Source organism: Podarcis erhardii (genome assembly GCF_964252035.2).
Source record: "Podarcis erhardii genome assembly, chromosome: 12".
NCBI classification, from domain to species: domain Eukaryota; kingdom Metazoa; phylum Chordata; class Lepidosauria; order Squamata; family Lacertidae; genus Podarcis; species Podarcis erhardii.
Genome location: NC_138513.1, coordinates 49,154,356 through 49,166,611, shown reverse-complemented (window position 1 = coordinate 49,166,611; position 12,256 = coordinate 49,154,356). Strand labels below are relative to the sequence as shown.

Genomic DNA, 12,256 nt, shown 5'->3' with positions numbered 1-12,256 from the left:
TTGTTTACATTGAAATGCATTTGCCATTTTACCAAACATTCGCTCAGTTAGAAGAGGTCCTTTTGGAGCTCTTCACAATCTCTTTTTATGTTAAGAACCCTGAACAATTTAGTATCATCAGCAAACTTCATCACCTCACTGCTCATCCCTGTGTGTTGTGGACCTTGTGAGATTAGCCACATGCATATGGCACATTTCTAAACAGATGTAGGAAGAAGCCATGTTTCTTGGATCCTATGCACACTAACTGGAGAATGTGCCCAAACAATGTAGAAAATGCCGTTGAGATATTCACATTCCCCAAGGCCTGTTGTGCATGATGTTGGAACCATGGGATGGAAAGCCAGCTGGACAGGCCCCAGCCGGAGCACCTCCCTTCTCAGCCTTGCCACTGCGGAGATCCCTCAGTCATCCTCCTCCGACATGCGTCCGCGACTCATGCTGCAATGCAAGAGCACACATTACTCAGCAGAGTAAATGCACAACAGATCTGGCTTGAGGCGTGGATACTAGACTACGTTTATTGTACATAAATCAGGACAAAGAAAACATGGCTTCTCTCCTTGTCATTCTTCTCGGAGAGAGAGAACACAAAAGCAATACAGAGTGGATGTTCTGCTCATGAAACTCCAACAGTCTGTCAAACAGACATATGACATGTAACAATCCTGCACTTCTGCAGCAAGGGAGGAATGGAATTCCCAACACATAATGGTTAGAGAATGTCCACAATTGGGATATCATGCATATTAACCAGGAAATTTGCACATTCTCCATGAGGCCTGTACACAATGTCCATTTGTTATGCAAATTGACCACTAAACTTAAATTCCCCCTAACATGAGGGTGGGGGATACACCTTGGTATCTTGCTATCACACATAGCTGGAACTCCAGGATTGCCAGAAAAGAAACTGCAGAGTGCTGGAGAAATGTGTAGCTAGCACATCACTGGAAGGAGGCTTTGTCAGCGTGTCTGTAGTGCTCACTACTACGATCATGCTTTTGGGCATCATAGGTATTCCACAGCCACTCCTCAGTCTGACAGGGTGACATGACTGGAATTTCCTCCCAGGTATTAAACTTGAATAATCCACTACCTTAGCACTGTCACCTTCCTGGTCTTTGAAGCTAATGGGATTGTCTGTTTGGGTCTGGGTTGTTAATGTTGGAATGTCTTAGCAAGATTTTGGAAGTGACAGAACAGGCTTGTTTTAGTGTTGCTTCTTCCAGTGCTATAATATAGTCCTTCTGCCCTCCTTTATTTATGTGCATCAACCCTGTCAAAATACTACATTAATGTTTCAGCACTCGGAAACTTGGAGTCATATCTTGCTGTTAAAGTTATATGCACTTATCTATCCATTTGCTGTTAAAGTTATATTCACTTTTCTATCCATTTCAGGAATCCTCGGGAGTTTGTAAGAGAGCTTGAGTGTCTTCAGTGCCATCCAGAATGCCTGGTGCAAAATTCAACTGAATTCAACGCAACTTGCACAGGACCTGTAAGTGCATATTATCTTGCAATCTTATTCCCAACAATACTTTAATGTTCAGTTGCCCCAATCCCTAAACCATGGTGGACTCAGATCTGTGCAATGCAACAGAGGGTGCAGGTAAATCTGCTTGGTGGGTGGAGGGACTGAGAGCTCATGTAGGTAGGAGAAACCTATTCCTAGCCAAGCCCAGGGTATATTTGCCTAAGTGATGCATAAGTCATTTGCACATAAGGGCTCCCCTGTCCATGTGCAGAGCAGTTCCCTCCACTGAAATAAAAGCAGAATCATTTTCATGTTGGATCTCCTACATCCATAAGCAGTTGCTAGTTTGGGTGAAGGGAAGTATGTAAGTTTTGTATTGGGGGGGGGGGACAATAGCTGTGATAATGATGGGCAATTAATCACTGCAAAATAGGGGGGGCACAATTTTAATTTTTAGTGAGAATTCAGTTTTTGGCACCATAGTGTTACATCAGCGTTACATTTTACATAAAATATCCCAACTCTGCTCCTGCATATCCAAAAAGGTACAAGCAACATAATTCCCCACAGCTAACATTCCTGAAGGACACTCAACTTGCCTCTTAAGGGGAATGTTCTAGGGCCAGCAGACGTCTAGAGATGTGGGGCTTGGTTGTCTCCAATAGTTTTTGAAAATTTAAACATCTTGCCTGCAACACTATTTACCACAGTTACTGCCAGAAAGAAGGCCATCATATCGGTGGCATAACACAGTTGGGGGAAAGGCTGGGAACAAATCACGGAGCAATCAAGGAGGCTGGATGGAATTTAAGAGGGCACAGTAGCAAGCAAATTGGAATGGTTCTGAGGAGGAGCTGTTGACCAGCCTGCCAGCTAGGAGGCAATTCATGCGTTTGGTAGCCATGGGTATCAGCTGTATGAAGGGCTTCTCAACCTGCTGGGTTGCCCTATCTCCAGCACTGATGTGCGCCATTGGTGTCCCCACTCAATGCACAGTCAGCATTAGTCTAAAGGAAGCATACTCGTGCATGGCTCTTTCCACAGGAATGGGAATCCTGATCACTCGGGGTTCCTGTCCCCATGAAGGAAGCCCTATGAAAGTACACCCCTACGTTTGTATGCCCCTGCTTTCTGGCTGACGTCATATGTGCTTTGGCTGGCTAGGGCTGGTGCATGCATCTTAACAGCAAGACCAACTGACTCATTCTTGAGAGCCCCTTCACATTCACATGGCCCTAAGTGGTAACCGTCAGGTGGGTGGTGCTGTTGACAAAGGAGGAAGGAGCAGAGAAGGTGGGTGGAGATTTATTCGGAGCAACACCATTACTCCAAGAGGCTGTGTTTCTAAGCCTCTCTCTGTGAATATTGAATAAACAACATTGGCAAGAACTTTCCTTGTCTTATCCATTCCTGGCAACCTACCGTGGGGGGTTGGATCCTCTGACGCCTGACATTCACTAACCTTTATGCCATTCCATTAGTGCACTTCTCAGCTCATGGACAAAAGTATTTTATATCCCAATTTCTTATTTCTTACGCAGGGTCCAGGCAGTTGTCTGAAGTGTGCCCATGTAAAAGATGGTCCTCATTGCGTTAAGTCATGCCCCGCTGGTATTTTGGGTGAAAATGATACCATTGTCTGGAAATATGCAGATGAAAATTCAGTGTGTCAACTGTGTCATCCAAACTGTGTTCGCGGGTGAGTAGAAACACTTTATTTTAAAGCAAATTGAAGTGATAAGCATTTTAATTTGTGAATCTTAACTGTGTAAACAAAAATACTAAAAAATTAACTTAACAAGCATGAAAGCAAGATACAATCAAAACTAAACAGAACTGCTACATTCTAAAGATTTGGAAGTGATTTTGGTGTTTTAGGTTTTAAAAAATTGATTTAATACATGAGGGCATATAAAATCTTTAAAAAGATTAGTAGTTGAAAGTGGAACTGCTGAAGCTGTTGTGTCTGGTATACAGAAAAATATGTAATGTTGTCATGTTGAAATCCAATTATTTTAACTGATGTCATCAAGGTTCAACTTGCATATTTTCCCCCATGAGCCAAGTTTCAGCTTGGGGGATGAGATTATAATCAAGATATGAAGGGAAAGGTGTTTTTTAAAAAAAAAAAAAAAGTTTCCCAGTGCCATAGCCTTGTTTGATTTGGGTCCCACCCTGAGTGCTCCTTGGAAGGACAGATCCTGAAGCTGAGGCTCCAATACTTTGGCCACCTCATGAGAAAAGAAGACTCCCTGGAAAAGACCCTGATGTTGGGAAAGATGGAGGGCACAAGGAGAAGGGGACGATAGAGGACGAGATGGTTGGACAGTGTTCTTGAAGCTACCAACATGAGTTTGACCAAGCTGCAGGAGGCAATGGAAGACAGGGGTGCCTGGCGTGCTCTGGTCCATGGGGTCACGAAGAGTCGGACATGACTAAATGACTAAACAACAACTTACAGCTTGTTAACACTTCTAAAAGACTGAGACATCATAATGGTTCACACCTAGTGTTATGTGGGCAGCCCCAAAGAAGGCCCAGTTTTAAGAACCTCTTGGATTAGAACCGTACTGACACCTGGTGGATAATTAATATATTGTGTTTAGGGACTTCCTTATGGTACAACAGGATTGTCTAAACCAGGGGTCAGCAAACTTTTTCAGCTGTCCCTCAGACCTTGTGGGGGGCCAGACTATATGGGGGGGGGGGGAGAACGAATTCCTATGCCCCACAAATAACCCAGAAATGCATTTTAAATAGAAGCACACATTCTACTCATGTGAAAACACCAGGCAGGCCCCAGAAATAACCCAGAGATGCATTTTAAATAAAAGGACACATTCTACTCATGTAAAAACACGCTGATTCCCGGACCATCTGCGGGCCCAATTTAGAAGGCGATTGGGCTGGATCCGGTCCCCAGGCCTTAGTTTGCCTACCCATGGCCTAAACAGATCTTTAAAAGGGATACGTGCACTCAGTGCTTTTTTGGTTGAAAAATAAATGTGGTGCCAGTACCCGTGTAATGATAGAAGTGCTGTGGGTGCCAGCACAAAATGGCTGCCATGGGCAACAAAAAAAGGAGGTGCTGATACTCGGTACCTGTGAGTACTGCCACAAAAAAGTCCTGAGTGCACTGAAGCCACAGCCTCATGTGAGGGATATTCTATTTTGTTTTAGAGAATATATATGCAGAAAACTTCTGTCAGTTTAGGTCTTGTGACTTCCAACTAAAGAACTGGAGGGCAGCTGAGAAAGACGCAGCCGGCATGCACCTTCCCCTGCAAGCCAGAGCTGCTTTTCTGCTGCTTGCAGAGAGGGCGCCGTGGGCTGTGGCCTCCTTCTCACAGCAGCCTCCCATTGGGGCAGCTGAGAAGGAGGGAACAGGCCTGCACCCTGGCACCTGCAAGCAGCGTCATAGCACTGGGTTCACAGGGGCCAGGGAGCAGGCCTGTTGCATCCATCTCAGCTGCCCCCCAATTGTAGAGTGCCATGCAGCAGCCCATAGTGCCCTCCCAGGGAACTCAGCACTGCTCACAAAAGCAGTACTGGGCTTGCTGGGCCAGGCTGCATGCCTGCTCACGGCACCCTGTGAGCCCCACTTTGTTTCTGCAAGTCTTGCAAAGTGGTGCTGGGCTCGCCATGAACATGTCCTGCTTTGCAGACATGGGTAGGGGTTGCTCTTGTGGCTTACCCCGGCCATGCCTCACCCCCATGGCGTGCCCTGGCATTACCAAAATCAACATTTTTCTTCAGTGAAAATAATACACAATGTCACTTTTAGGTGACATTGCAGCTCTTTTAGGTGAGCAAGCAGCTCTCATGTGACCCAGCTACTGATTGGGCCTGATCACAAGGACTACAAAATGGGTAGCCTACTAGGAATGGATGCTGATTCCATGGGGAAGTTCTATGGATTTGGTCCCACATGGGTGGGTCATGTAGAGGTTATTACTGCTCTCAGAGCCTTTCACAGAAAAATGACTCTCTCAGATGGCAAAGATAACATTTTAAAGGGGCCCCACTTTTACCTTACAAGTTCAGAGTCTATCACACATGATTAAGCAAGAGGCAGTCTGATTTAATGAGTTTATATTCTAAAGTGACTCCTTGTTGAATGGGAATAGGAAGGTGTTCAAAACTTTTGGGTCATGGAAGGCCAGAGTAAAATAACAGATTACATCTTACTGATGAAAGTGTGATTAGTAGGTTGCAGAAATATCCAAACCTACCATACTTCTGTTTGGTTCTAAAACCTACATAGGAACATAGAATAGCCTCCTGGATCAGGCCAATGGTTCATCTAGTCCAGCATCTGTTCCTGCACGGGCCAGCCAGATGCCTGTGGGAAGGTAAAGGGACCCCTGACCATTAGGTCCAGTCGTGACCAACTCGGGGGTTGTGGCGCTCATCTCGCTTTATTGGCCAAGGGAGCCGGTGTTTGTCCGCAGACAGCTTCCGGGTCATGTGGCCAGCATGACTAAGCCGCTTCTGGCGAACCAGAGCAGCGCACGGAAACGCCGTTTACCTTCCGGCTGGAGCGATACCTATTTATCTACTTGCACTTTGTGCTTTTGAACTGCTAGGTTGGCAGGAGCTGGGATGGAGCAACGGGAGCTCACCCTGTTGCAGGGATTCGAACCGCCGACCTTCTGATGGGCAAATCCTAGGCTCTGTTGTTTAACCCACAGCGCCACCTGCGTCCCTGCCTGTGGGAAACCTGCAAGCTAAACATGTGTGGGAATATGGTCATTTGTCCATAAGAGCATGGGCAAAAGTTTATTAGTGCAAGGATGATTTCATAGTAGAAAGCATTGCTTGGAGCATGATCAACGCGTGGAGAGCTCATGCCATCCAATGATTGGTCCACGTAGTATAACATGATCAAGTGCGTGGTCTGGTGTGAGAACATGAGACTAATGTATTGTATTGTCTTTTATCTGCTGACTGAGGCAAAGCTCTCTCCTTGAATTTGTATCTTTTCTGGGACTCACAATAAAGGTTGGGGCAGCAGCAGCTTCTGGGAGAGCTGCGGCCAGATTTCTGCAACCCATCTTGGCGTGAGACTGATTATTTACGGATGGCGAGCAGGTTCTCGTCAAACATGGACACAAGGGCATCTCTTCCCTCCTGTGGTTTCCAGCAGCTGGTATTCGGAAGCCTTGCTGCCTCCAAGTGTGGAGGCAGAGCAGAGCCATCCTGGCTGGGAGCCACTGACAGCCTTCTCTTTCATGAATTTCTTCTTCCACAATGTGGTGGCGGCTGTTGTCTTCTAGTATCAAATGTCCACAGGTGAACTGAATAGCCATCTTCGTTGGCACTGTAGCTGGGGTGTGTGCCGGTGCTTCTTCCACCTCTCCCTCGTGGTGAGGACACAAGACTCCCTCCAGTTCCATTGCTGGCTTCTTCTGGCTCTTCTAGGCACATCAAAGTTGGCACAACAGTAATAGTAGGGTACTGGATCTATATTATCAGGAAGACAGTGGGATCAGATTGCCCACAAGGGTGTGAGGAGTGTGGTCTTGTTAACTGAGGTTGCATACCCAACATACATTTAAAACACACGCAAACAAATCCTGGGAACTGTAGTTTACCAGAGAATTGTTTTTTCTTGTTAAATTCTTGTCCCAAAGTTTTTACATTAAGTATCCTGTGAGAGGCCATAAATCTAAGCAACCTGGCTGTAGATTAACTTGGAAATAGTGGGCTCAGGAAAAACATTGTTCGAATTGTTTTGGGAAATTGGCCCAAACTTACTGTGCCTGTACCAAGTGAATTAAAATGTTTGTATGTGCAGATGAAAACCCATGTTCATGATGACAGTGGATGGACTGCATAGTTTCAAGGATTTTTATGCAGGCCTCACTTTTACAGCAAATGAGGAGAGCAAAAGAGATGTATTTCAAAGTTTCAAAGATTCAGTTTAATATTTCTTATCTTAGTTTCTGAATGAGCACTATAAAACTGATAAAGAATGTTAAAAGGGGATATTTCTGGTTCTTTAAAATATGCACAACTTCTGTGGACTGTTGTCACAAAATCCCACATGTGATATATAGACTAAAGGAGAAGCTAATTTATATAAACAGCTTCTAAATCTTGAGAAACTCTGGTATACCCACACCTCTGCTATCCATGAAACAGTACTGCATTAGCCTTTTGTGGGCAAATCCATGTTTTTTGCTCCTCCATTATAAAACCACCTTGCACGTCATAAGTCAGGTCATTAAGATTAAAGATTTCCCCTTAAACAAAAAATTATTCTGTTACACAGGGTGCACCGAATAGCCTGAGGTCTGGAATTGAGAGATACCCCTTTGTGTTAGTTCTATCCCCAGATATTTTAAACCAATACGTTTCTACCAGCAAGAATGTTAAAAGTGAGCATTTTGTCCACTCACAGCAAAATTGCTGGTTCCTTTCATGTAGTCCAGCAAACAGTTGTTTCTTTGTGATAGGATGCTTTGTGTGGTCTTTTTGAAGTCTGAATAAGGCACTGCCTTTTAAGAGATTGAATTTGTACTTTGGGAGGGGGGCGGGAATTGGAGGTTCTGTGCACCGTTTGAATAATGGACTTGAATGATGTTCTGGCAGGCGCTCTTCCCAGTCTGCTTAAAACACTGAGTTAGAAGCTGTTCCTTTAGTACAATGTACCCTACTCTTTTAACAAATGCATCTGGTTCAAGGATCTTGACATTTTCCCAGGTCCTGTATTTCCTTAGCAAGCTTGTTGTCTTTATATATTTAAAAAATGTGTGCAGGGCAAAAAAATTGAAATGTCCATTGAAGAATCTAGCAGTAAAGGTATTAATTCTGCTGCCTCTTCTCCATCTCTCTGTGTTTGTGTGTGTGATTTTTTTTACAGGTGCAAAGGACCAGGGCTTGAAGGTTGTCCTAATGGGTAACTATTGCTAACTATTGCTAATTAATTACATGTCTATACTGAATATAACCTGTATACACACACCCATATTTAATGGTAATAATGTGTTTTGCTTATGGCTAAAATATAATATTGAAACACTAGAAATATAATAACCCTCTGAATATACAACATGGATTTCCAATGTGTATATATTATAGTCCCTGGAAAAGTATGGTTTAAGCACAGCAAGTTAATATAATTTTGACTGTTCTGTAGTTTGCATTTTTTTTCTTATTCCTCTTCCTATTTCTGTTTGGTAATCAAGGCTAATATGTAATAATTGATTTTTATGTTGATTTAGGCTGACAAAGCATACATGCTGGCTGTCACAGCTCTGCATTAATGTTTATTTATTATTAAATTTATATACTACCCTTCATCACAAAATCTCAGGGTGGTTTACAACATAAGAACAAGATTAAAACAAAAACACAAGTAAATCATTAAACCCCCCCCAAAAAAGAATCCCCCACCACATTACAAGGCTGTAGAATATTAATCTGCCCAAGGCTTGGTTGAAGAGAAACGTTTTCACCTGGCGCATAAAGATATATGATAAAGGCAGCAGGTGAGCTGCCCTGGAGCAGAACTAGAAGAATGATCTGGTTTTATTTTGTCCCCCTTCATTTAAAATCAAGGTTCTCAGCTCTGGATACTCAGTAGATAGTGAGTTTCCTTCCTCACCCTCATATGAGATTAAAGATAATTGCTTCTGTTTTTGCCTTCTAGTTCTAAGATCCCCTCCATTGCAGCTGGGGTTGTTGGAGGCATCCTCTGCTTTGTCGTTATCGCACTGGGCATTGGCCTTTACCTTCGTAGGCGTCGCATTGTTAGAAAACGTACTTTGCGCAGATTGCTGCAAGAAAGAGAGGTTGGTGCAGCACCTTGTTTTATAATGTACTGCCCAAAACTGACACAAACAATGTATGCCAGGGTCTTGGAGTCTTTTGCAAATTATCAGTGCAAACAAGCAATTCTTTCCTGTTCATTGCATGGAATCCAGCTGTCTTCCCTCAAAGAAGCACATTGGGGGTGGGGGGAGATAACACTCTTTCAGCAGGACTCAAACAATAGTCTATTCTTCCTAGGTAAATATGACTCTGCACATGCTACTCAAGGCCATTGTGCAATCAGTCATGGCCATGATATTATGCCATACTCTGACCCTGTTGTCCATGTTAATTCTGGACAGAACCTCACTCATATTCGAGCAAAACACATTGGAGCCTCCATTTCTCCATGACACTGAGATTTCATACCTGACCTTGAGACTGTAATGATGGATTTACCTTGAGCTTTAAAAACAAGGCTCGCAATCTTGTGAGTTCCTTGCCTTGTACTACATTCTGTTATTCAGGAAAATCAGGTGAAATGTAAGTTTGTCACCTGTTTTGTTTTTCTCAAAAAAAAAGGGAGGTAATCCTATCTGGGGTTTATTTTTGTTTTTAATATAAAAAGTAGGAAGCCTGTCACTTTAAACCATATTCTTTTGGTATTTGACAGCTTGTTGAACCCCTGACTCCCAGTGGGGAGGCACCAAACCAGGCACTGCTAAGGATTCTAAAGGAAACTGAATTTAAAAAAATCAAAGTTCTTGGCTCTGGAGCGTTTGGTACCGTCTTTAAGGTAAGGTCAGAAAAGGATTGAATGGTTCAAATTAATCAGAATGTTCTCTCATTGTATGTTGGTAAAACATTTGCTTTTTTGGCTCAGGAGTAACGCTTCTTCACTGCTCTTTCCCCTCCCTTAGTATAGCATTAAACTTTCACTGGCATAAATATAGTTTTTAAGCCAGAAACTGAAAATAGGATTAGAAACCATCTTTAAACTTTGGTTTAAAAGCTAATTTTGGTTGTAATTGTAATTGTGGTTAGAACAGTGGTACAGATTTCAATTCTGCACCTAGTTAACATTAAGTAAAAAGGCCTTCTCGGTAGTGGCACCTGCCCTGTGGAATGCCCTTCCACCAGATGTCAAAGAGAACAACAACTACCACTTTTAGAAGACATCTGAAGGCAGCCCTGTTTAGGGAAGTTTTTAATGTTTGATGCATTACTGTATTTTTATATTTTGTTGGAAGCCACCCAGAGTGGCTGGGGAAGCCCAGCCAGATGGGTGGGGTATAAATAAATTATTATTATTATTATTATTATTATTATTATTATTATTATTATTATTAAAGAGGGGGAGGAGCCTGAAAGCCCATATTACATTCCCCGTTCCCTAGCCAGGAGATGGGGCCGTTTTACATCAGATCTGGGTCATTGCTGCTGCCACTTCCCACTTTTGAACAAGATGTTAATTAAAGCCTTTGCAAAAATCTCTACAAAAAGAGGAAGTTTTGAGCAATTTTTTTAGGAAATTCACCAAAATCTATACTTCTGACAGATTTTCCCAGACATTTCAGCGATTAGTGATTTCTGCCCAGATGCTGTTTACGAGGGCTGGATCCTAGCTATGTCTATGGAATTCCAGACATATGGTGGCCCTAATTCAAACTAGTGCATTATTCAAACCCCAGTCAGAGCATGAGAGGGTTGAGGTTTCTTCCTGCTGTATGATTCTATGATCATTTCTAGAAATTTTGTGGTATATACTTAACTCTGAGGGGTTACCTAGCTCATTGTTGGCTTCTGCGTTGACATCCCTGTTGAAGTCTCCATATACTTTTCATGCAAACTTTTGCTCTTTAGCTCTATGCTAAATTTAACCTTTTTATTTTACAGGGGCTTTGGATTCCAGAAGGCGAGAGAGTTAAAATTCCTGTAGCAATTAAGGAATTGAGAGAGGCCACATCACCTAAAGCCAACAAAGAAATTCTTGACGTGAGTCCCCCCCCCCCCACACACACTTTTGAAGCATTGAAATATTGGTTACTGCGATTTTATAGCATGAAGACAAATATAAATTTATGTTCATCCTTAATTGGGTTTGGAGGGAAGACACTTTACATTTTCCATCAACTGTTTTTAGGAAGTAATTCTAAAGTAAGGTTGCCATATTTCAAAAAGTTTTTGGGCTAAAGTTGTTGAGCTTCCAACATGGCTTGCCTTATGTCTAGATTTCCCCGGACATTTCAGCAATTTCTGCCCGGACACTGCTTCTGTTCGCCATATTCCAACTATGTCCGGGAAATTCTGGACATATGCCAACCCTATTCTAAAGAGAACTGTTGCAGGCAGAGAAGGAGGTTCATGGCTAGAGATGTCCAAAGAGCTCCACCATTGTTCTACGGGAAGAGATTTGGCCCATGGTGGGGGCCAAAATGAGAAAGGCTGAGGGACTACAGGATTGTGGGGTGGGAAGAATTGGGGGAGTTGAAGATGCTGGGAATCTCAGGTGAGCTACCCACGTAGTGGAAGTTGCTCCCGGTACCAATCACTACATGGAAGCAGAAAAAGGTTCAGATAGTCTACTGTTGCAGAAGATAAGGCTCAGCAAAACAATTCTGGACATAGATACATAGATGCTTGTAGTCAAAACAAAACAAATTCCTTCCAGTAGCACCTTAAAGACCAACTAAGTCAGTTCTTGGTATGAGCTTTCGTGTGCATGCACACTTCTTCTGACACTTCAGATACTTCTTCAGATACTTCTTCAGATGAGCTTTCGTGTGCATGCACACTTCTTCAGGTATCTGAAGAAGTGTGCATGCACACGAAAGCTCATACCAAGAACTGACTTAGTTGGTCTTTAAGGTGCTACTGGAAGGAATTTTTTTTGTTTTGACTATGACAGACCAACACGGCTACCTATCTGTAAATAGATGCTTGTAGGCAGTGATGTGGCACAGGGGTGGCTGAGGGGGCCATCGCCTTGGGTGCATTTTTGGTGGGTGCATCAAGGCCTCG

At 43.2% G+C, this 12,256-nt stretch overlaps 1 protein-coding gene across 2 annotated transcripts in view; it reads left to right on the top strand.

Moving 5' to 3' along the window:
* EGFR (epidermal growth factor receptor) overlaps nucleotides 1–12,256 on the top strand; it is a 149,855-nt gene that overhangs the window by 112,914 nt on the left and 24,685 nt on the right. For both annotated transcript variants that reach the window (XM_081834752.1, XM_081834751.1), the window contains exons 14-19: nucleotides 1,405–1,504; nucleotides 3,022–3,179; nucleotides 8,346–8,381; nucleotides 9,135–9,276; nucleotides 9,909–10,031; nucleotides 11,132–11,230. In XM_081834752.1, coding sequence (XP_081690878.1) covers nucleotides 1,405–1,504; nucleotides 3,022–3,179; nucleotides 8,346–8,381; nucleotides 9,135–9,276; nucleotides 9,909–10,031; nucleotides 11,132–11,230 — 658 coding nt within the window. The remainder of the gene's footprint in view (nucleotides 1–1,404; nucleotides 1,505–3,021; nucleotides 3,180–8,345; nucleotides 8,382–9,134; nucleotides 9,277–9,908; nucleotides 10,032–11,131; nucleotides 11,231–12,256) is intronic.